Genomic DNA, 25,439 nt, shown 5'->3' on the forward strand with positions numbered 1-25,439 from the left:
TGGGATTTAAGAGGGAATGAGAGTCCTGCTACAATGGTAAATCAGCACAGGTTGCTAGCTCCCTACCACTAAAACTGGTTCTGGTGAAATCATAAAGGATAACATGGTATCCAAGAAATTAAAGAGTAAAAGTGAAAAACCTAGTGGTGATAGAAGGCTGTTTTTGACTAGTGTGTGATGTGTAGGTGGGAATGGTGAGAGGGTGTTGGTTATAGCTTAGGGAAAGAGTGGAGATCATAGCTATGAGAGGAGAAGTTTGATTAAAGTAGTTCAAATTCTGTTCTTTGCAACAATAAGCAGTACTGAACATGATGTAGAACAAAGAAATCTTTTATATATTGCTGATGGGAGTGTAAATTTTTACAAGCAGCCTGGAAAATGATAGGATGGTTTTTTAAAATAATGCTACTAGTAGGATACCCAATGATTTGATCCAGTAAATTTCATGCTTAGGTAAACAGTCAAGTGAAAGTCTTACAATGGTCACCAGAACACATAGCAACTTTTCCCACCAGAGTTATTCATAATACCAAAAAAAATGGAAATAATTCAACTTATTAGTATATCAGACCCAGTTTCTGTGCCTTTTCATATTTACTTGAGCCCCTTTGCCCACTAGACCTTGGTTGCTTGCTCAGTGGAAAGTCCTGACTACTACTGCTCTCACTTTACCTCCTACCATTACCAGTTCCCTAGCATCTTCTGGCTGGGATTGGGCATGGCTGATGTGTTCCACGTAGTGAGAGCTGTAACATGTCAGAAGCCCATGTCTGATCTATCTAGACTACTGGAGTGGCTCTAGCTCTTCTCCCAATTCTGGGCTCAGGTGAAGTTCTGTGCCATGGAGTGTAGGAGGTAGCTTCCGTAGAAGTTGTCTACAGGAACGGGGTAACATAATCCAGAAATCTGGGACAGTTAACCTCTAGGGGGTAGATTATAACAGGAGACAGGGGCCATGTAAAAGATGCCAGCAGATAAATCCTTTCTTTTACCTAGATGGCTGGATCTAAGTTTAGTGGTTCCACACCACCTGCCTGGAAGACTGTACTACATGACCAGCAATAGGCTACATTTTTTCTTTTCTTTCTTTCTTTCCTTTCCTTTCTCTCCCCTTTGCTTTCTCTTCCCTTTTCTTTCCCTTCTCCCTTCCTCCTCCCCTGCCCCTCGCTCTCTCCCTTTCCCTTTCTTTCCCTTCCCCTCCCTTTCTCTTTCTCCTTCTTCCTTTCCTTCCTTTCCCTTTCTTTCTTTCTTTCTCTTCTCTTTCTCTCACTTTCTTTTTTGAGATGGGGTGTTGCTATGTTGCCCAGGCTGGTCTTGACTCCTGGCCTGCAGTGACCCTCTAATTCAGTATCCCAAGTTGGTGGGAATATAGGCGTGAGCCACTGTGCCCAACTTGCATTTACTTATGAAATCACAGGCAGCTTAGAAACATTCTACCTTGTATTGACTTTCCTTCATTCTGTCTCACTTTTCATTTTCACTCACTCTAGTTTCCCTGAGATCACACCTCCCAATAATACCTTAGCGCATTAGTTTTTCTTTAGGTTTCGTTTTTCTAGGGAACATGGGCTAGGACAGTTATTCATGAAGACTGGATAAATAAACTGTGGTACAGTCATACAGTGGGATATTACATAGGGGTGAAATCAATGAATTTCAACTTTAGGCAATGATATAGACAAGTCTCGATAAAAAAATATTTGAGTGAAAGGCATTACAGGATACTTTTAATTAAAAGATACTTTTTAATTAAAAGATATTTTCCATATAGTACAATAACTTTTAAAAAAGTTTCAAAACAAATAATATTAAACAAAATATTTAGGTACATGTATATGTGATTAAGCAATTTTTAAGAAGCAAACGAAAGCACTTTGGGAGGCTGAGCAGGAAGGATAGCTTGAGGTGAGGAGTTTGAGACCAGTTTGAGCAACATAGTGAGACATCATCTCTACAAAAAATATAAAAATTAGCCAGGTGTGGTGGTGCACACCTATAGTCCTAGTTACTCTGGAGGCTGAGGAAGGAGGATCACTTGAGCCCAGGAGTTGAGATTACAGTGAGCTATGATGATGCCATTGCACTCTAGTCAGGACAACAGAGCGAAACTTTGTCTCAAAATAAAAAAACAAAAAAAAAGAAAAGCAAAGGAATATGAAACACAGAATGATTGACTGATTGATTGACATTCTAGTTCTTCGGCTGGGTAATGACTTTACCAGTTTTCATTATATTATTAATTAAGGTAAAACAAAAGAGGATCATGCATAAACAAATGATGACATTGTGTTACAAACCTGAGAATTGTGATCAAACAATTCTATGCATCCATGCCCTCAACACTTCAACAAAAAAAGGAAGGAAAAGAAAAAAAAGGAATAAAAGAAAAAGAAGGGAGTTGGTAGAGAAAATGGAAATTGTAAATAAAGATAATACTAAGAATCATTTCTCAGGATTTAATAAAGCAAGGCTAGTACTTACTCATTTAAACCTTTTTGGTATGTAGAAATTTCAGAGTCTGTCAGAAAAAAACCCAGACATCAAAATGATTTAAAAGATAACAGATTTCTAATACTTACTGCTAGAAGTTTATCTCCAATCTGAAGTTTGCCATCCTTATGTGCTGCACCTCCTTCAATTATTTTAGTTACATAGATGCTATTGTCCCCAGGGATATGCTGATTTCCAACACCTCCAGCAATGCTGAACCCAAGACCTGCGTGGAAAACACTAGTTTTAGATTCTCATCAATAAATGTGAACTTAAGCCCAGAAAGAAATGTTTGCAAACTAGAACATAATAATTCCATCATACTAATGTTTTTTAAAATAGAAAAGAGTATTTAGTCATCTACTTTTTAAATCCTAAGTATATGTTCTGCAATCAGAGGATAATTATATAGACACATATAGCTGCTCCTAGTTACAGAATCTTTTTTTCCCCTGGGGTTCCTTTTTAAAATCTTTTTGTAAATGGACTTGTTAGTCCAAAGAGATGTTGTAAAATTATGTTTTACTTTTGTTTCCATCATAATTGTGCCTGTTACTAACACTTTTAATTAAGTGATTAAAATAACTGAGAAGATTAAATAAACTAAAATTATTCAACTATTTGAGAAGATTATTTTAAAACATTAAAATAATCAAGAAGAAATAATGAAATTGTCTGTTTGTGGTGAGCAGAACCAACTGGCTTTAAAAATGTGGATACTTTTGTTCTTTTTTCAATATTCTATGAACAAACAATATTAAATAAAAAATTTCTGTAATTCACAAATACTATAGGTTCAATAGCAGATAAATTGCCAGCTCTCTACTCCTTTTTCATTTGTTGGAATTCTGCCTCTTACATGAAGCCACATATTGGAATTAATATTTCCATTTATTTATAATTAATAATTTATTTATAATTAATATTTCCATTCCATCAACGTTTTCAGAATTCAGAAATCACATCTTAACAGTTCTTACTGCAGATGTAACTCTCGTGATACACACTAATAAATACTTTCTTCTTTTAACTTAGACTGCACCTGCACTTAAAAAGTACCTTGTAGATTAATTATCACAAGTTAATATCAACATTATACATGACATCAAAGTATTCAAGGACAAGACTATTTGATTTTTTTAATGCTAGAAGTCTTTCACATAATGATACTTAATACAAACAGGGACACATAAGAGATTTTGTTCTCTACTTTTAAAAACTATTAAAAATGGATTATAGAAATGTTGAATATAAAAATCATATGGAACTTATTATTAAGTTATATATATGCTTACAACAATAAAATGTATAAAAGTATATACAGATTAACCTAAGAATTTTTCAAATGCTGCAATCTTGGTAGAAATGTAAATATTCTAAAATTCTACTTAGGACAAAAATCAGTAGAAAAAATGAAGAAATTCTAAAAATCCACTTAACTTTTGTAGAAGATTACTGGTATTACTAATCTTAGAATGTATGTCATAAATTCATATGTATACTTAACTCAGAGATTTCTTAATGATTTGTCTTAGTTTTATTTAGCACCTACCTTTAGGACCTTTAATGAGCTTTATTTCCATTATTTTTTCTGATACCGGTTTCCGTCTTTTTACATACAAACGTACGATAGACCCTGCTTCTTTCAATGCTTCAACTGCTTTGCTATGTGTTACATCACGAACATCTACTTCGTTTACTCGCAATATACAGTCATTGACCCTGAGAAAAAAAATTAAATGTTAAAAATAAAAATTAAACATTAGAAAACTTAAATATCGACTTTCCACTTTGCCTGTTTTTTGTTACTTTCATTTTTAAGATAAAAAGAATTATTTACCTCAGAAAGTACAAATGAAGAAACTGCATATTAAATTCCAATGTATCAAATACCAAAATAAATACGTTCAAACATTTCCCAAGGGCCAGCAAAAGGAACAAAAGAAATAGTGCAAATAACAGATTACAGAAAAATATTAAATAATAAAGCTACCATTTGTATGCTTATTGTATGCTTAATTATATGTAAGCATTAAGATATACTTTATAAAAATAGCAAATCTTTATTTAGCACTAACCACATGCAAGGTTATTTCCTTAGTAAGGTACTTCCTTCCTTACAACAACCTGTAGATTGTAGATAGGTATTTTTAACCCTATTTTTACAGATGAAGAAACTGAGGCACCTAGAATTTAAATAACTTTCCCAAGGCCACCCAGATAATAGGTGACAGAGCTATCATTCAAAGAAAACTGAGGTTCAAACAGACTGAATAACTACTTTAAGGTCACAGAGACAAGTGTCAAAACTGAGATTAATTCATTGATTTATTCAACAGTAAATTTTTGAGTGCCTTTTCCAACCTAGATACTTGACTTAAAAGAATGAAGTTATTTCTTGAAATTTATATAAAGATCAGTTCATTTAATTAAAAGGTTTCTTATGGAATTAACTTATCATAATTTGACATGATATTATTATGTTTTTTAAAAGTTTGATTTGTTTCTAGTCCCAACCTTTCCCTTAGCTCTGGTCTCAGTTTCAACTGCACGGTATTCCATTAGGAAAAACAGACAGTCATTTCGAATTGGGCAGGAAGAGGGAGTAAAACATAATTAAAATATTAAAACTGGTCCTGACAAGCTTCTATATATAATTAACTTTCTTTAGAGGACAGAAATTCTATACACAAAGACAGTGCTATTCTTATAGTTACTCCTACAGGTATGTTCTTCAGTGAAACAAAGGGAACATACTAATTTTCACATAACCAGCACACATAAAAGGCCAGTAACAGAATTAGGAAGTAAATGTCTACACTTACATGAATAGTCAAATTATTAATTTTTATATCTAATTAACTTAATATACCACCCATCATATCCAATGAGAAGCTAAGTTTAGAAACTGAAGAGCTGCATAAGGTACCAATAATCTTAAAATAAGATGCTGTTTTTAATAGACCATATAAAACTCTCAGTCCTAAAACTTCAGGCTGTCACTATACATATACATGTGTATGAAACAACAAACAGGGAATAGGAAAAGTACCATAATTTATGGGCTAAGGGAACAACAAAGTTTACAAAAGACATCCTCCAAAATGAAATGCTAAATTTAAATAAAACACCAATGTTATATTCATCTGAGAAAATACATTAATTTTTTAAAAGTTTACATATACTTTGTGGTATGGGATACAACTCAGGTACATATGATGTTTGTATCTCAAGTAAGTTTATACGCATCTTTCCTGACCAGAAAAGAGATGAAAAATATTTTGTGAATGTATTTGAAAATACAAAGGGAAACTCATGATTTCTATAAATATGTTCACAAACATTTAAACCATCACATTTATTATTCAAAATGTTATATCTATCTAGGATAAAACTGAATTCCTAAATGAAAAGAGGGAAACAATGCTTAGAGCATAATTATCTCATTCATTCATTTGAATACTGTTTGAGCACCTACCCTATATTAGTTATTATGACAGTGTTTCTTATTTGTATTTATCCATTGCCCAGTTTGCTTCAAGAAAAATACACAAAGTAGATTCAGCATCACAATATAAAGTGCAAAACATACCGCAATCTTCCATCTTGGGCAGCTGCTCCCCCTGTGATAATTTTGGTAATGAAAATACTTGAGTCATCTCCAATGTGTGGGTTGTCTGTACCTCCTGCAATGCTGAAACCAAGCCCTGAATTTCCCTGAGGATAGAGGAAAAAAATTTGAGACTGAATAAAATTTGTCTTTATTGATAGGCTCCTGTAATTACAGGACCTAGAAACTGTACTAACACAGGGAACATGACATATAAAGGTATATGTATGGGTAAAATGAAGATTCTAAATTAAATGGACACACTCTTAATATAAAGAAAGTTCTTTCAGAGGAATTACTGCTGAGTACGTGAGGCTGAAGAAAAGGTATTGAGTACTTTTGAAGTCTAGTCTGCAGTTCTTTCTTTAAACATACATGCAATTTGTCCTTGGATTAGTCGTTCATCTGCAGAGGTGTCACTATAAGTCTTTTCTTTTAGACTGTACCTCAGCCATGTGTGGTAGAGCAAGTATCTCTTAAGAGACAGATGCTGAAGTGATCTTTCTGCTGCTATTATTTCTGAGTGGGTAAAACCAATATATTATTTCAGTCTTTTAAAAAAAGGGGTAAGGGTGGTGCTTTTCTTCTGTTTACTTGCCATCAGCTTATTTTAAAACAACCAAATTGTAGCTGCTAAGTAATAGCTGCCATCAATCCTTGAAAGGTTTAACTAATACACCTGAATAGCAAAAGACTTGTTTAAAACTTGAGTCAGGAGTCTCACTCTGTTGCCCAGGCTAGAGTGCAATGACATCATCATAGCTCATTGAACCTCAAACTCCTGGGCTCAAGTGATCCTCTTGCCTCAGCCTCTTGAGTAGCTGAGACTATAGGCACATGCCACCGCACTGGGCCAATTTTTAAATTTTTTGTAGAGATGGGGTTTCCCTGTGTTGTTCAGTCTAGTCTTGAACTGCTGGTCTCGAGTGATTCTGTCTCTGCCTCTCAAAGTGCTGGGATTACAGGTGTGAGCCACCATGCCCAGCCAAGCCAAGGAACTTTTTTTTTTTTAATACTTAAAGCCCAACCTAAGAACTTAACATTGGTGAGCCTTCTTGATAGCAAACTAAATTTTGCCAAAGCATCTCTAGTTTTCGCTTGTTTTACAAACAGGAGAAACTGGATTTCTGAATAATATTTTCTTCATAGAATGGGTTCTACTGCTACAAGAAGTCTTTAAAAACAATTGATTTAGGCAATGGTATTAAAAATGTTTATTTTTGCAAGTATGCTCTAACTCTGGATTTCAGGCAATGCATGCAAGTGGATATATCTGGACCTATTATTTACCTGTTAGTATTAAATAGCTTGAACACCCACTCTACCACCATTTGTCTTACAATTCCATTTTAATAAAAAAATGTTTTTCAATGTAAACTCCTCAAGAGTTACTAGAATCTCAAAACAGACTGTTGGGGGGAGGTAACCAAGTTACTTACATACTTAAGTTTTTCAACCACTGAAAATGCAGTGTATAGTCTTGACTAAATAAAAGAAATTAAAAAGTCACTGGTAGGCTGGGCATGGTGGCTCACGCCTGTAATCCTAGCACTCTGGGAGGCTGAGGCGGGAGGATCACTCAAGATCAGGAGTTGAAGACCAGCCTGAGCAAGGGTGAGACCCTGTCTCTACTAAAAAAGAAAGAAATTAGCTGGACAACTAAAAAATATATAGAAAAAATTAGCTGGGCATGGTGGCGCACGCCTGTAGTCCCAGCTGCTCGGGGGAGCTGCGGCAGAAGGATTGCTTGAGCCCAGGAGTTTGAGGTTGCTGTGAGTTAGGCTGACGCCACGGCACTCTGGCCCAGGCAACAGAGCAAGACTCTGTCTCACAAAAAAAAAAAAAAAAAAAAAAGTCACTGGTAAAGGATGAAAAATGAATCAAATAAAAATTCAGGAGATGTCACAAAATACCATATTAAAATATGTACAATATGTTAATACTGTGCTTACTTGAATGTTATTCAGGCATCCACCTAACTTGAGTAGGTGACCTGAATTTAGGTTGTAGGCAATAGAATCTATTATACATGTCATAGACCCTCTGAATTCTATTTACTTTTCTCAGAGTCTATTCTGGCTTCAAACATCAATAAACCTAATCTAGGATTTTAGTGTTAAATATATATTCCTTCACTTAGAAAATTTACTTGTGTAGAACACTAAATTTCCATAAAATGCTAGCCAGACAAGGTGGCATCACTAAAATATAGTATAAATTGAATTCAGCTTTTTCTTTTCTTTTTTTTTTTTAAAGAGACGGGGTCTTGCTTTGTTACCCAGGCTGAAGTGCAGTGGTGTGATCACTGCTCACCGTAGCCTCTAACTCCTGGGCCTCAGCGATCCTTCTGACCCTAGTAGCTGGGACTACAGGCATGCACCACTACAACTGGTTTATTTTTTAAAATTTTTCAAGAAACAGGGTCTGGCTATATTGCCCAGGCTGGTATTGAACTCCTGGCCTCAAGCAATCCTCCCACTTCAGCCTCCTGAGGTGCTAGGATTACAGGTGGGAGCCATCTCACCCAGCAGATATTTTAAGGAGAATACAGATATTTTAAGGAGAAAATATATGTCATGAAAATTTACATATCTAGATGGCACCCTTAAGTTATTTTCTAATTGGGAGAAGGCATGTTAATAAGTTTTTAACATGGTCTTGTCCATTAGAACTATGGTTATTTTGCTGGGAAAGAAAATTGAGACAGTGCCTAGTATACTAAATACCTATTTAAAAATTATTATTTTATTATTATAAGCATATAAATAGTAAAAACAAAATTAAAAAACAAGAAAAACTATCACAGTCTAGAAGAATCTAAGAAGACATGCTAACTAAATGCAATGTGGTATCCTGGATGGGACTTTGGAAGAGAAAAACATAAACACTAATGGAATATGAATGTAGACTTCAGTTAATAATAATATATCAATATTGATTCATTAGTTGAAGCAAATTTACTCTAGTAATACAAGACGTTAACAATAGGAGAAGCTGAGTCCAAGGTAAATGGAAACTCTTTGGACCATTTTTTACAACTTTTCTATAAACCTAAAACTATTTTAAAATAAAAAGTTTATTAAAAAAATAATGTTACTGAAGAAAAGGAATGTGTTCTGAAAATACCATGGCTAATTTTATGATCTGTTAACTTAGAAAATGCTCTATGGAAATCCACAACTAAAGGACACGGGGAACACTGTAGAGGGGAAGGGCATGCCTCTAACCCTCACTTGGGTGAGGCAAAGACATAAAATATAACCATAATGTTTGTACCCTCATAATATCCTAAAATAAAAAAAAAAAAAAGAAGAAAAAGAAAATGCTCCATAGTTCTGTTTTTTTTTGAGACAGAGTCTCACTTACCCGGGCTAGAGTGCCGTGGCGTCAGCCTAACTCACAGCAACCTCAAACTCCTGGGCTCAAGCAATCCTTCTGCCGCAGCTCCCCCGAGCAGCTGGGACTACAGGCGTGCGCCACCATGCCCAGCTAATTTTTTCTATATATTTTGATTAATTTCTTTCTATTTTTAGTAGAGATGGGGTCTCGCTCTTGCTCAGGCTGGTTTCGAACTGCTGAGCTCAAACAATCCGCCCGTCTCAGCCTCCCGGAGTGCTAGGATTATAGGCGTGAGCCACCGTGCCCGGCCCATGGTTCTGTTTTTGAAAGATTTTCTCCCTTAGAATCTATATTTAGCAGTATATTTAAAAGTTCTCTAAAACAACAGATTAAGATAATAGTTTTTACCCTTTCAAGTGTGATTTCTTCATATTCATAATCTGCATCAGTCCCATTAACCTAATGGGGGGGAAAAGAGAAACAGCTCAGAAATTCAGAGTGTAAAATCTAAAATAACAAGTTTTGCATGATTTATTAATGAAAACCTGTTAAATGTGACAGTAATCAAATAAAATAGCTTCATTTTAATAATTTTAGGCAAGAATTTTAAGGAATAGAAAAGTATAAACATGATTAATGAGTTGACATTCATGGTATCATGACTCTTAAATATAAGAAGGCAACATTCAGCTTTTAATATTTTTGAACTCGGACAACATTCTCTGCCTTTATCCACACATCTAATTAGTTGTCACCTCTTCCTGATTCGAATACTTCAATTTTTATGAAAACCATCACCTGTTCATTCTCATTTCTATCCTCTTGATTTAGGCCTTTGTGAAACCTCCTCTGGAATACTGTCAATGCTCAGTATTGGGAGTATTGGCAATGAATACTCAATTGCTTAGATTAGTATTTCCCAGTGCCCAAATCAGTTCCTATGTTTTCGGAAACTCTTTTTTCCTAGAAATATCCAAACTCTATAGCTTGGTGATCAAAGCTCTATACAGACTGACTCCAATCTACTGCTCACCTTCATTTTTTGCCTCTTCATATGCCTTACATGCCATCTAATTTGAGTGACTTGTTCTTTCCATTACATATCCTGCAATTCCCCACCTCTACATCTGGAACTCCTGTGCTTCCTCTGTCACAAACTTCACTTATAAATTTTATGTCCAAATCAGATTTGCCATTCAAGATCTCGCTCACATCTTAGAGATAAGACACATTCTTTTATTTCCTATTCTCTCTTGAAAGAAGAAACCCCTACAGTGAGGGTGACTGGTGAAGGGTAAGAAGCTCTTGGAATCAGATCAACCCAAGTTTGAATCCTTGCTTTAAAATTTCTAGTAGTAAGAGGCTGGGCATAATACTCAATCTAAGTCAAATGGGGTTTTTGATAAATGATATTTCTGAAGATGTCCAGCATCTTTCATCCCACATGCTCTTTTGCAATATGACTGAATTGCCCTGCCATTAAGAGGTGGAGTCTATTCCCCCTTCCCTTACATCTAGGCAAGCCCTGTGACTACCTTTGATTAAAAAAAAAAAAAAGTGACACAAATGATGCCGTGTGCATTCTGAGGCTAGGTCATATGATGCCTTGCAGTGGGTTTGCCTTTATCTTAAAATGCATTTTCGTAGAACCCGGCAGCTATAATGTGAGGAAAACTCAAACAGCCTCTGGGGAGGTCCAAATGAAGGAGAACCAAGGCCCTTGGCTAAAAGCCCCAGCTGCACTCCTGGTCAGCAGTCAGCACCAGTTTGTCAGCCACACAAATAAGGCTATTTGGACCTTCCAGCCTTTTCCAGTGCCCACCCAGCACCATGTAAAGATTAACTATCCAGTTAACCCAGAAAATCATGAGAAAAAATGTACTATTGTTCTTTTAAGCCACTACATTTCAGGGTATTTTGTTATGCAATGATACATAACCACAACAGAAATAATGACATCTACCCTTTGCTTTCTTTACCATACCATAAAGAACTAACATTTAATTCAGGTCTAAAATAGGGGCTGGGAGTTTTCTCCTTCAGTGCTTTTGAAACCCATCTCCACTACCCTTTTGGGTTCTTCATTCTTGTGGCTCTCATGGATTCAAACTCAATTAATGACTTTATTTCCTCTTCTTTCTCACCTAAAGACATTTTCCTCTTATTTTAGGGATGATATGTTACAAAAGCATTTTTAAATATGTACTTTTAATTTTTTAATTGTAGGAAAATGTAAATAATTTGCCATATTTACCATTTTAAAGTATACAGTTCAGTGGCATTTATATATACATATTTTCTAGTAACACAAGTTGTAAAATACATTTCCATTCCCTTGGATTTTGCATATGATGGTTTTGCATCAGTCACTGCAGGTAGATTGAGCAAGCTTTGTTTTTGTGTTTTCTTTTTTAAACATGCACTCAACTAGATATGATTCAGAATAGATTGGCATTCCCTTTTTTTATCATTACATTTAGCTAAAAAATTGCCTGGCAGTCCACAAAACAGGATTTGCTTTAAGACCAACTCACAGAATTAGTTGGAAACTAACAGCACTGGGACCTGCTGGGCCAGGATCTAGTTGTGTTTAGCCAAGTGTCTGGAGCATTAAGAAAAAAAATCCTGGTTGCAGGCACAAGGCCAGTAGCACTAGCTGCAGAACCTCAACGATGTGACTGCACAGCTCCATACTCAAACATTTGCAGGGTGATCACCACTGAGGGGGCACATAGCTGTAGCTGGGTGTTTCTGGGGTCTGGTAGGTGGGCACAGTGACTAGGTGGGGGGCAATAGGACTTGGGGAGTGAGCAGTCAGCAGGGTACCTACTGACATGGCCATAATGGTCCTAGCAACCATGCCCATGGTGACTGGGAGGAGGAAGCAGGGTACACCATGGCATGCTGCACCACCGTGCTGTGGTGGATGACATGATGGGTGATGGGTGATAGGTAGGGTTTCCATGTACAGCAGCTGTGTTTAGTATGTGCCTTGCTATGCGTATGGGCTCTACTGGGGGTAGGCACTTCACACGGAGTTCATGGCAGTAGGGTAGGGCCCCACTAGTGGGGGAACAGCACACTTTGTAAGGCATGTGGGGAGTGTAACCTGTTTGGAAGGTATGATTTGCTCCAGGGTATACGTTAGGAGAACAGGCAGGAGCTGCTGCTGCATAGCCCATGGGGAAACAAGTTGGATAATCCATTCCTTTGGCATTTGCATAGGGAACCCCAGGAGATCCAGGGCTATAAACAGGATTCATGATTTCAAGAACGCACCGGCAGCCTGGGCCTCAGTGACCAGCCCATGCCTGTCCATGGCAGGGTGGACCATGGAGCAAGATGAGGGGTCAGCGCTGCATATGCCTTATCTGATGCAAGGCTGAGCCACAAAGCTCCACGTCTGGGCTTGGCCAGGACTGCCTCTCTGCAGCCCACACTTCCCACCGACCTACACATATTTTAAATCTATCATTTCTATGATATGTATCTAGAGTATAGGACAGTTACACATGTGCATATCCTGCCAACTTGACTGGAAGTCCCTTTGTTATGAGTAAAAATAAAGTTCATTATTTGTATCATCTTTAATCTTTCTTACTTAGACTTGCTAAAAGTCTATCAGTCTTTTTTTTCTTTTTTATTTCAGCATATTATGGTGATACAAATGTTTAGGTTACGTATATTGCCCTTGCCCCACCTGAGTCAGAGCTTCAAGAGTGTCCATCCCCTAGACAGTGTGCACTGCAACCATTAGGTGTGTATATACCCATCTGCCCGACACCCGATGAATGTTATTACTATATGTGCACTGAAGTGTTGATCAGTTAAAACCAATTTGATGGTGAGTAGATGCGGTGCTTGTTTTTCCATTCTTGGGATATCTCACTTAGTAGAACGGGCTCCAGCTCTATCCAGGATAATACAAGAGGTGCTATATCACCATTGTATTTTGTGGCTGAATAGAACTCCATGGTATATATATATACCACATTTTATTAATCAACTCATGTACTGATGGGCACTTGGGCTGTTTCCACATCTTTGCAATTGTGAATTGTGCTGCTATAAACATTCTAGTGCAAATGTCTTTTTCATAGAATGTCTTTTGTTCTTTTGGGTAGATGCCCAGTAATGGGATTGCTGGATCAAATGGTAGTTCTACTTGTATCTCTTTGAGGTATCTTCATATTGCTTTCCATGGAGGTTGTACTAGATATAAAACCATCCTCATATGGCCATCTAATCTTTGACAAAGCAGACAAAAACATACAGTGGGGAAAAGAATCCTTATTCAATAAATGGTGCTGGGAAAACTGGATAGCCACATGTAGAAGACTGAAACAGGCTCCGCACCTTTCACCTCTCACTTCTCACAAAAATCAACTCACGGTGGGTAACAGACTTAAACCTAAGGTGTGAAACTATGAGAATTCTAGAAGAAAATGTTGGAAAAACTCTTACAGACATTGGCCGAGGCAAAGAATTTATGAAGAAGACTCCAAAGGCAATCACAGCAACAACAAAAATAAATAAATGGGACCTGATCAAATTAAAAAGCTTCTGCACAGCAAAGGAAACTATTACGAGAGCGAACGGATACGACCTACAGAATGGGAGAAAATATTCGCATGTTACACATCCGATAAAGGCCTAATAACTAAACTCTATATAGAACTCAGGAAAATCAGCAAGAAAAAAATCAAACAACCCTATCAAAAAGTGGAAAAAGGACATGAACAGAAACTTTTCAAAAGAAGACAGAATAATGGCTAACAAACATATGAAAAAATGCTCAACATCTCTAATCATTAGGGAAATGCAAATCAAAAACACAATGACATATCACTTATCTCCAGTGAGAATGGCCGTTATCAAAAAGTCCCAAAACAATAAATGTTGGCGTGGATGTGGAGAGATAGGAACACTCATGCACTGCTGGTGGGACTGCAAACTGGTATCAGTCTTCATCAAAGTAGTTTTGTCACTGTTGATATCATTTATTACATTTCATGCTATTACTTCTTGCTTTTATTTTTAACAATTCCTTATTCTTTAGATTTTTTATGAAAGCTTTTTGAGCTGAATGCTCAATTCGATTATGCTCTTTTCTATTTTAAAAAATCTCCATTAAAATTCATAAATTTTCCTTGGCATACGGTTTGGCCAAACCCCACAATTATTATGTTGGACTTTATTTTTGTTCATTTGCTTATTTCTAAATAGTCTAAAATTTTGCTATGGAAAACATTTCCGAACGAGTGTGCTTATGAGGCCCATTTGGTGTTAACATATAAAATTTTGGTATTGTGGTCTTACGATTTCTGCCTTAAGGAATTTGAGATTTTCACCATTAAGTCTCCTCACAAGGTAGGTGCTTAGTAAGTGTTTCTGGTGCTTAATTTAATGTCAAGTCATAATGTAGGTTTCCAGGTAGCATAGAGTGAGGTTTTCAGGTAGCACAGAGTGATTTTAAAAAGGTGTAATGTGAGAAGGCCATACGGATCCCCTAGTAACTATTACTCAATCTTCAGTAATTTGAAACTGACAATTTCAGATACAGAGACAATTCAGTAATATTAACCACATTCACACTGGGCTTTTAAAGACAAAGAGTACATTATCAGAAACAATTTTGTGTGTGGTGGGAATATTTAAAATCTATTCTCAGCCATTTTCAAGTATATAACACATTGTTATTTAACTTTAGTTGTCATGTTGTACAACATATCTCCTGAAGTTATTCCTAACTGAAATTTTGTATCCTTTGACCAACATGTCCCCAGTCTCTCCCCTTAACCCCAACCCCTGGTAACCACCATTCTACTCTCAGCTTCTTTTAGTTTGACTTTTTTAGATTCCACATATAAGTGAAATCATGTACTATTTGTCCTTCTGTGCCTGGCTTATTTCACTTAACATAATGTCCTTCAGTTTCATCCACGTTGTTGTTGCAAATGACAGGATTTCCTTCTTTTTAAAGGCCAGACAGTATTCCACTGTGTATGTATACCACATTTTTCCTATCCATTCATCCACCAATACACACTTAGGTTGTTTCCATATCTTGGCGATCTTGAATAATGCTGCAATGAACACTGCAGTGCACACAGCTCTTTGATATACTGATTTCATTTCCTTTGGGTATATACCCAGAAGTGGGATTGATGGATCATACGGCAGTTCTATTTTTAATTTTTTGAGGAACCTCCATCAGTTTTTCATAATTGCTATACTAATTTACATTCCTACCAACAGTATACAAAGGTTCCCTTTTCTCCATATCATTGCCAACAATTATCTCTTGCCTTTTTGATAACAGCCATCCTAATGGGTGTGAAGTAATGATCATTGTGGTTTTAATCTGCATTTCCCTGATTTTTTCATATTTCTCTTGGCCACTTTGTATGTCTTTTTTTGAAAAATGTCTTTTCAGGTCCTTTGTCCATTTTTTAATGGGGTTATTTCTTTTCTTGCTATTGATTTATTTGAATTCCTTATATATTTTGAATATTATACCCTTACCAGATTTATGGTTTACAAATATTTTCTCCCATTCTGTAGGATGTCTCTGCACTCTGCTGATTGTTGCCTTTGTTGTGTAGAAGCTTGATGCAACCCCATTTGTCTATTTTTGTTGCCCATACTTTTGGGTTCCAAAAAAATCTTTACCCAGTCCAATGTCAAGAAGCTTTCCCCCTACTTTTCTTTTACAGTTTCAGTTCTTAATATTTAACTCCTCAATCCATTTTAAGTTGATTTTTGCATATAGGGTGAGGTAACAGTCCAACTTCATCCTTTTGCATGTGAATATCCAGTTATCCTAACACTATTTATTGAAGAAACTGTCCTTTCCCCAATATGTGTTCTTGGTACCGTATGAAGATCAGTTTACCATAAATGTGTGGACTTATTTGTGGGTTCTCTATTCTATTCCATTGGTCTATCTGTCTGTTTTTGTGCTAGCATCAAGCCTGTTTTGATTATTGTAGTTGTTTGTTTGTCTGTTTCAGAGACAGGGTCTCACTCTGTTGCACAGGCTAGAATGCAGTGTCATCATAGCTCACTGCAACCTCAGACTCCTGGGTTCAAGTGATCTTCCTGTCTCAGCCTCCCAAGGTAGCTGGGACTACAGGTGCATGCCACCAGGCCAACTAATTCTTCTATTTTGTAGAGATGGGGTTTTGCTATGTTGCTCAGGCTGGTCTTGAACTCCTGGCCTCAAGCAATACTTCCACCTTGGTGTCTCAAAGTGCTGGGATTACAGGTATTAGCCACCGTGCCTGGCCAGATTACTATAGCTTTGAAGGAGATTTTGAGATCAAGTAGTGTGTTGCCTTAAGCTTTGTTCTTTCTGTACCAGATCGCTTTGGCTATTGGAGGTCTTTTGCGGTTTCATAAGAATTTTAGGAGTGTATTTTCTATTCCCGTGTCAAGTATTACTGGAATTTTGATACGGGTTGCACTGAATTCATAGATCGCTTTGGGTAGTGCAGACACTTTAACAATATTAATTTTTCCAAAACATGAACTTGGGATGGCTTTCCATTTATCTTTGTCTTCTTCGATTTCTTTCATTATTGTTTTATAGTTTTCAGTGTATACATTGTACAATTTTTTTCTTTTTTCTTTTACCTCTTTGGTTAAATTTATTCCTAAGTATTTTATTTTTATTTTTTTGGTACTATTGTAAATGGCATCAAATGAAAGAGGAGACATTACAACAGATACCACAAAAATACAAAGGATAAGAGACCACTATAAACAATTAAATGCCAACAAATTGGATAACTTAGAAGAAATAGATAAATTTCTTGAAACATAAACCTAACTAGACTGAATTGTGAAGAAAGAGACAATCTGAACAGACCAATAGTAAGGAGATAGAATCAATAATCAAAAATCTCCCATCAAAAAAAGCCCAGGGTGAGATGGTTCATGACCGAATTCTACCAAATATTTAAAGAAGAACTAATACTAATTCTTCTCAAATTCTTCCAAAAATTGAAGAGGAAATTCCAAACTCTCTCAAACTCTCCCAAACTCATTTTATGAGGCCGACATTACCCTGATACCAAAGCCAGAGAAGGACACTACAAGAAAATTACAGGCCAATATCCTTGATGAACACAGATTCAAAAATCCTTAACAAAATACAAGGCAAACTGAATTCAAAGCACATTAAAAGGATCATTTACAGGACAGAAGAATAGGCTCCACATGTACTAGCCATCAAATTGGCACTAACTGATCAACACTATGGTGCTCACAAGGTAGCAATATTCTTCGGGGATTAGGGGGCTAGGGGGTGTAAACTCACAACTAATGGAAGCGGTGAGCATTGTAGAGGGGAAGGGCACGTCTCTAATCCTTGCTTGGGTGAGGCAAAGACATAAAATGTAACCAAAATGTTTGTACCCTCACAATATCCTGAAATAAAAAAAAAAAGGATCATTTACTATGATCAAGTGAGATTTAGCCCCAGGTGGTAAAAATGATTCAACTATGAACATTAACGAATGTGATACACCACATCAACAGAATGAAATTTAAATATTAAATTTTATTGAATTTTAATCAATTTAAACAGCAGTATGTGGCTAGTGGCTACTTTACTGGATCGTGCAACTCTAGCTGAACCATTTCAGTAAGTCCAACTCCACCCCTCCAAAACAAAGGCACACATTCTCTCTTTCTTTTTCTCTCTGCCTCTTCTCCCCTCACTTCTCTTTTTGTGACCTATGATTGATATTATACTAAATTTACAGATTAGTCTGGGGAAAATGAAGGTCTTTACATTATCTTCCTGCTCAGCAACACAATCTGTTCTATACTTAAGTATTCTTACATACTACTCAGTAAAGTTTTTATAGATTTCTTACTATACACTTTATACATTTCCTTTTTAGCTGACTGTTAGGTATTTCGCATTTTTCTTAATATAATTAATGTACTCATATTCCCAACTGGTTGCTGCTGGTATAATAGAATACCATTTACTGGTTACCTTTTACATTGTACAATTTTTTTCTTTTTAATATAACTGACTTTAATTATAGGTACATACAAGCCATAAAGAAGTAGAGAAAAATTTATGACACAGATATCTCAGTCTCTTATTGGCCGAAGGATTTTATTTTTAATTTTACGATCAGCCAACACTAACGTATTGAAACAGGACAAACCCTATTACATGAAAGGTATAAGATTTGTTCAAGGGAAGATAAAAAGAAGCCAATTTATTAATTCCCTACTGTCTAGGTTCAATTCAATAATAACTTTCTAACTATAGAGTAATATATCGAAATCCAAGATTTTATCTATCAATATTCACATGACTCATGGTTCATATTAATGCATAATCTCAGGCAATTAAAAACCCCAAAGCCTATAGCATCGCAAACTAAGAATCTAAAAATAAAAAAGTATTAGAAAAAAGAAAATGTTCTTCCTAACAAAAATTAACATAATTAAATACAAAGCAATGACTCTCAAAGAGTTTAAAGTTTTTCCTAAATAATGGATTTAGGTTGACTGTAGAATATTGTAGTTATCAATTACATTACATGTGGAAAAACTGAAGCTTTTATTATGTAACAAGGCTAACAAGTCCAACTGAATGAATTTTCCTAACCTTCAGTCTTCATAGATTGTCTTAGTGAAATAAAGAGAGTGGAAAGGATGGGAACTTTTTCAACACATTACTTCATTTCCCTCTCTTTACTGGAACTAGTAAGAACTCCAGAATTTCTGTCTTTAATTTTGCCTTTCCTTAATGTTTTTACTATTTTAGGATAGAACAGGGATAAATGGAGAGAGAATCAAACTCGATATCAATGAAATTATAGTATCAGTTAATACTCAAAATTAGTATAATACATCAGACTTAATGGCAAAAGACTGAAAGCTTTCTCCTAAGGATCAGGAACAAAACAAGGATGTTTGCTCTCACCACTTCTATTAAATATTGTAATGGAAGTTCTAGCCAGGGCAACTAGGCAAGAAAGAGATACAAAAGGCATCCAGACTGAAAAGGAAGAAATAAAACTATCTCTATTTGCTGATGACATGATCTTGTACACAGAAAATACAAAGGAATCTACATTAAAAAACTATTGGGGCTAATAAGTGAGTTCGACATGGTTGCAGGACAAAAGATAAACACCTAAAAGTCAATTAAATTTCCATATACAAGCAATAAAAAAATCCAAAAATAAAATTAAGAAAACAATTCCATTTACAATAACATCAAAAGAAAAAAATACTTAACATTGCCAAAAGGAATTAAAGAAATAAACCCATCTATTTACAATTAATTGGTTTTCTACAAGGGTGCCAAGATCATTCAATATGGAAAAATAGTCTTTTCAACAAATGGTGATAGGCAAACTGGATATCCACATACGAAACAATGAAGTTCGATCTCTACCTCACACTACACAAAAATTAACTCGAAATGAATAAAAGACCAAAATGTAAGAGCTAAAAGTATAAAACTCTTAGATGAAAACTTAAGTGTAAAACTTTGTGAGGTTGGAGTAGGCAATGGTTTCTTAGATACAATACAAAAAGTGACAAAAGAAAAAAATATATAGATTGGACTTTTGTGTTTCAGAGGAAATTATCAAGAAAGTGAAAATATATAATCTACAGAATGGGAGGAAACTTTTGCAAAACATATCTGATAAAGAACCTGTATCCAGAATATATAAAGAACTCTTTCAAGGCACTAATAAAAAACAAATAACCCAACTAAAAACAGTCAAGCGATCTAAATTGACATTTCTCCAATGAAAATATGCAAATGGCTAATAAACATACGAAAAAATGTTCAATTTCATCAGTCATTAGAGAAATACCAATTAAAGCCACAATAAGCTACCACTTCTTACCAACTAGGATGGCTATAATCAAAAAGATCATAACATCATTTGTAAGGAATAACAAGATTGTTGATGATTTGGAGAAACTGGAAACCTCTTACATTGCTGATGGGAAGGTAAAATGGTACAGTGACCTTGGAAAACAGTTTGGTAGCTCCCTGACAGATTACACAGAGTTATCATATGACCCAGCAATTGCTTTCCTAGGAATATACGCAAGAGAAACGAAAACATATGTCCATATAAAATTTGTAATGATACTCATATCAGCATTATTCATAATTTATTATAAACAACTCCAGAACTCAAATGTACATCAACTGATGAGTGGGTACAGAAAATGTAGTATATCTGTACAATGGAGTATTTTTTGGCAATAAAAAGGAATGGATTATTGATACGTGTCTCAATATGGATGAACCTTGGAAACGTTATGCTAGATGAAAGAAGTCAGACACAAATGCAATTTGGCAATAATGATCAAATCTAAAAATTAACATACTTACTAAGCAATTCTATTTATATGAATATATTCTAATTATGTACAATCGGCCCTCCATAACTGCAGGTTCCACATCCAACCACTGGATGGGAAATATATGGGGGGGGGGGGGAGGGACCAATTAAAAAAAAACCAATATAACATAGTACACATAAAAATACAGTATAACTACTTATGTAGCATTTATATTATATTAGGTATTACAAGTAATCTAGAGATGATTCAAAATATATGGGAGGATGTGCATGGGTTATATGCAAATACTAGATAATTTTATATAAGAGACTTGAGCATCTGTGGGTTTTGGTATCCATGGGACTCTTGGAACCAGTCCCCCTGTGGATACTGAGGGATGACTGTACTTACATATACATACAAAAATATCTACAAAATTATCACTAGAGCATCAGTATTAAATAGTAAAAGTTTGGAGATAACACTTAGATGTACCTGCATATGCACAACATGTATAAGGACATATATGAAATTACTAACATTTTTTGCTTTAGGCAAGGGTAACTGGATGACTGACAGCAGGAGTGGAAGATGGATTTGCTTTTCACTGGATATCTTTTTGTATCTTTTGAATTTTGTACTATGTATATGCATTAGCTTTTCAATTAATTACTTAATTTTGGCAAGTGTAAGGACTGTAGCCAGAAAAAAATGTGTTCTAAGGCAGCAACTGCAATTTTTCTTATGTTTATTCATCAATACATACCAAGTATTAAGTAATCAGGGAATTAACAATGGGATAAGAAGTAAGTTTAAAACCCATTCTGGAATACATTTTAACATATTCAGAATGAAATTCCTCAGTCTCTTAAAAGCCTAAAGTTGTTTTACCCAAACAAAACACATCGTTTTTGCCTATATGCTGCAAGAGCCACAGAGAACAGTTATTGCCTGCTATTGTTTGGATGTTTGTCCGCCAAAACTCATGTTGAAATTTGATCCTCAATGTTGGAGGTGGAGCCTAATGGGAGGTGTCTAGATCATGGGGACAGATCTCTCACAAATGGATTGGTATCATCTTCATAGTAATGAATGAGTTCTCACTCTACTAGTTCCCATCCATAAGAGGTGATCGTTAAAAACAGCCTGCACCTTTCGGCTCTCTCTTGCTTCCTCTCTCACCATGTGATCTCTGCATATGCTGGCTCCCCTTCACCTTCTGATATGAATGGAAGCATCCTGAGGTTTTCACCAAAGGCCCAATTTTTGAGCCAGCAGAATCATGAGCCAAATAAACCTTTTTTCTTCATAAATTATCCAGCCTCAGGTATTCCTTTATAGCAACACTAAATGAACAAAGACAACATTTCATATGGTGTTCTTTTAAGTATGATAAAGTACTTTGATAAAGTATCCTTTGATAAATCTTGCTTGAGGAACTGGAATTTAACTTAGGTCCTTATATACAGAAAAAGGCCTGCTACTGGTACTATCTCTAAAAGGGCCTGCTTTCAAGGTTGAGTCTTAGCTGGGATCTCGGAACTTGGATTTCGGTAGAGTTCCTACCATTTCTGAACTTATAGGGTGGTTTATTGTGCCTAGACTTTGTAGAGACGAGATATTTTATGCTAAACATCTGCTTTCCTTTTGGGAGTCTGGAAATTTGGCATGTACTAGACAGAGGGTGCCTATGTGATTAACTGGCAATAAAAAACCTGGGTGGTGAGTCCTGGGCAGAAACATGGCATACACATTGCTGTATTTTCATTGCTGGGGGAAAAAGTGCTATGTGTGACCCTTCATGGAAAGAAGAAAGTGTAAGGAAATGTAAACATAGATTCCTCTAGGCATACAGTCTTATGATCTAACTGTCGATCCTCACTTACTATATAGCTACAATAAATTTTAGCCACGAGTAAACTATATGCTCAGTCTTGTGAGTCTCCAATCATGAAAGTGGTCTTGGAGACCCTAACACATCTTGCTAAGCAGGAAAAATATTTTTTCAATAATATCTTATACAAACTTGAAATTGTACAACTTTTCTTTTTACTTTAAGTTTGTTGCTTGGTATGTTAATCTTGCTTTCAATTTGTAGACATTTCCCTTAAAATGCATGTGCATTTATTTTCTTTGTCAATATTATCATTTTCTGTTAGTTCTTATATGTTAATGTTAACCTTTCAGCTGAAAGAGTGTTAAAATAAAACCATTTAATCACTGACTATTCCACTATCGAAAACATACTTCAACAAAGAGAACAAGCAAGGGAGAAATAAAAGTATGTGAAAAATATACCAACAAAAGTACAAATGCTGCTTGACTAAGTATTCTACATCAGTGTGAAAGATAACATCGAATAAAATGAAGAATCTGAAAAAAGGGTAGAATAGCTTTTTTGGTTTGGTAGTAAGTCTTATTATCTGAAGTTTTTCAAAAATCCCCAAATATCTGAAATACCCATATTCATATAAATACAAACAGAATATAAAGCCAAATAAAATGTTTTAAAGTACTAAGTGAAAATCAATTATCGTTCAAATAGGGGAGAAAAGGATTTTTACAGTCCGTAAAACTATGCACCATTTGAATAAAAAAAAAAAATATACTGGTACTACTTCTATTTAATGAATGAGTACTACTTCTACATCTCCAAAGGTATTTTTCCTTTGGAGTAAAAATGTTAGATCAGATTCTGTTGTTCTGGCTGTTTATCTTCAAGAGAAAGAGGGCTTCTTAACAAAGTAAGTTTAGAGAGAAGCACTAATCAATTTAAGATTAGAAAGTTATAACCAATTATTTTAATATATGAACACATACAAACCTGGTTACTAAAAATCTAGTCACTGAATTAGACTTCTAAGTGACTTTCTGAATACATGGCGTTGCGTAAGTGACCACTGATCAGAGAAAGCCTTTAGTGAAAATTAGTCATCAAAACTTAAAAATAAAACTATAAATTTTTATTTTAAAATTTCTGCTTTATGTATGTATGGAAAAAAGAAAGCAACCCAACAGGACAGTAATGCTTCATTTACTACAATTACTACTATAGCAATTAGAGCTATAGTATATAGTTATAGAACATCTTAAGTAAAATGTACTGGAGAGAAAAACGCTATGATCTTTGTATCTGTATCAAAAACCAAACAGGAAAAGCAAAATTATTTAAATGTGAGGAGGAAATGAAACTTACATAAGTTGGTGTTTCCAAGCTATCTGTGTTGACCAGTACTGGAGGAGGATTTGCCTTTAAAGAAAAAATTGTAAATGTGTTAGCTTAACAAGTAAATCACATAATATATTAACGTTCACAAACGTTAGAAGCATATGAAAAACTTGATACTTTTAAGTTATAATTTTATATGGGCTTTTAATATGTTAAACAATGTATCTAGTTTCCAGAACCAAATGGAAAAAATTAGGTGTAAGCAGTTAGTTTTTGAGAAATAAAACAACCATATTTTCTTAAAATTTGCAAAGAAGTTCACTATAGCTTTCTAATAAAAATCCATAAATATTCTTTAGTATAACAAACAATTCTTTCTAGGTTGCTTAAAAATCATTAGGACCCCTAAAGATTCCAATCATTTTATCATCCAGGAAAAAAATTCTTCCCCACAGTGAACTGTGTTTGAACATGAAAAAGAAGTCCATCACAGAAAGAACTTGATTGCAAACTTTTAGAAACTTAGAAATATACTCTTAATGTAGAAGCCCCTGATTATTTTCAGCTTCGATTATTGTTCTCCACTGTTATTCTAGACCACCCACAGAATAACAATGGTTTACAGCAAGAAAAACAAGTAGAATAACATACATCTAATTAAATTTGGATTTAAAAAAGTGTGGATTTCTGGTTAAAAGATACTATGATGTAGATGAAACTAAAAAATAAATCACAATTAATACCAAATGAAAACTGTATCAGAAAACTGATGTAATTCCCCTCCAAATTATTTCTTCTGCATGTTTAAGATTATAAAAGTACCAAGTAAAACAACGTTTTCAGAGAATAACTATCCTTTAAACAAACTTTAGGAGATATGTTTATAAACGTTAACAGTTCTACTCCAATTAACTAAACAATTACACATAAAAGCCATATGAAAACATTATAACACCACCATTTTCTTCTAAATGTAGAGGCATTTTTATAAAGGTGAATATTCAAAGTTCAAATGATACATTATTTTCAACAAAGTACTAGATTTGGATCATCATACGACAAAATGATAATATGATAAAGACAACACAGTTTCATGGTTTAAAAAATCACATAGTACTCATTTGGGTTACACAAAGCAGCAGGTTAAAAAAAAGTAGGTAATGTTTTGTTATATATAAATAGAACATTAACTACAGTACTTTATATTCAGCCATACCATTGAATATAATAGTCTACCTTTGAAGAATTCAGTGAAAACCAACCTAATAAACAAAAATTCTATGTGTAAGATTGTTATTTAAGCAAAGATACTCAACTTATAGACATTAGAGATTTTACAAGTATTTGAAATTATTCATTTCTCAATGGCATATTGAGATTACTCAAATTGGTAATATTTCACTTCACTAAAAAAAATTAATGATACAACTTCACTGCTTAATAAGCTTCGCTGCTTATTCTACTTAAGCAATTACAGAGGAGGGGGGTGAG

The 25,439-nt window shown here is 35.0% G+C and overlaps 1 protein-coding gene and 1 pseudogene across 7 annotated transcripts in view; both read right to left on the bottom strand.

Annotated features, from left to right (window-relative positions):
• The window catches only part of DLG1 (discs, large homolog 1 (Drosophila)), a 277,439-nt gene that overhangs the window by 111,673 nt on the left and 140,327 nt on the right, over nucleotides 1-25,439 (bottom strand). For all 7 annotated transcript variants that reach the window (XM_012641549.1, XM_012641583.1, XM_012641575.1 and 4 more), the window contains 5 exons: nucleotides 23,976-24,029; nucleotides 9,848-9,898; nucleotides 6,083-6,207; nucleotides 4,043-4,212; nucleotides 2,580-2,716 (listed from right to left, as the gene is read on the bottom strand). In XM_012641549.1, coding sequence (XP_012497003.1) covers nucleotides 2,580-2,716; nucleotides 4,043-4,212; nucleotides 6,083-6,207; nucleotides 9,848-9,898; nucleotides 23,976-24,029 — 537 coding nt within the window. The remainder of the gene's footprint in view (nucleotides 1-2,579; nucleotides 2,717-4,042; nucleotides 4,213-6,082; nucleotides 6,208-9,847; nucleotides 9,899-23,975; nucleotides 24,030-25,439) is intronic.
• Nucleotides 12,153-12,702, bottom strand: LOC105808024 (annotated as a pseudogene).

The sequence above is a fragment of the Propithecus coquereli genome, unplaced genomic scaffold (genome assembly GCF_000956105.1).
Source record: "Propithecus coquereli isolate 6110/MARCELLA unplaced genomic scaffold, Pcoq_1.0 Scaffold10, whole genome shotgun sequence".
NCBI classification, from domain to species: domain Eukaryota; kingdom Metazoa; phylum Chordata; class Mammalia; order Primates; family Indriidae; genus Propithecus; species Propithecus coquereli.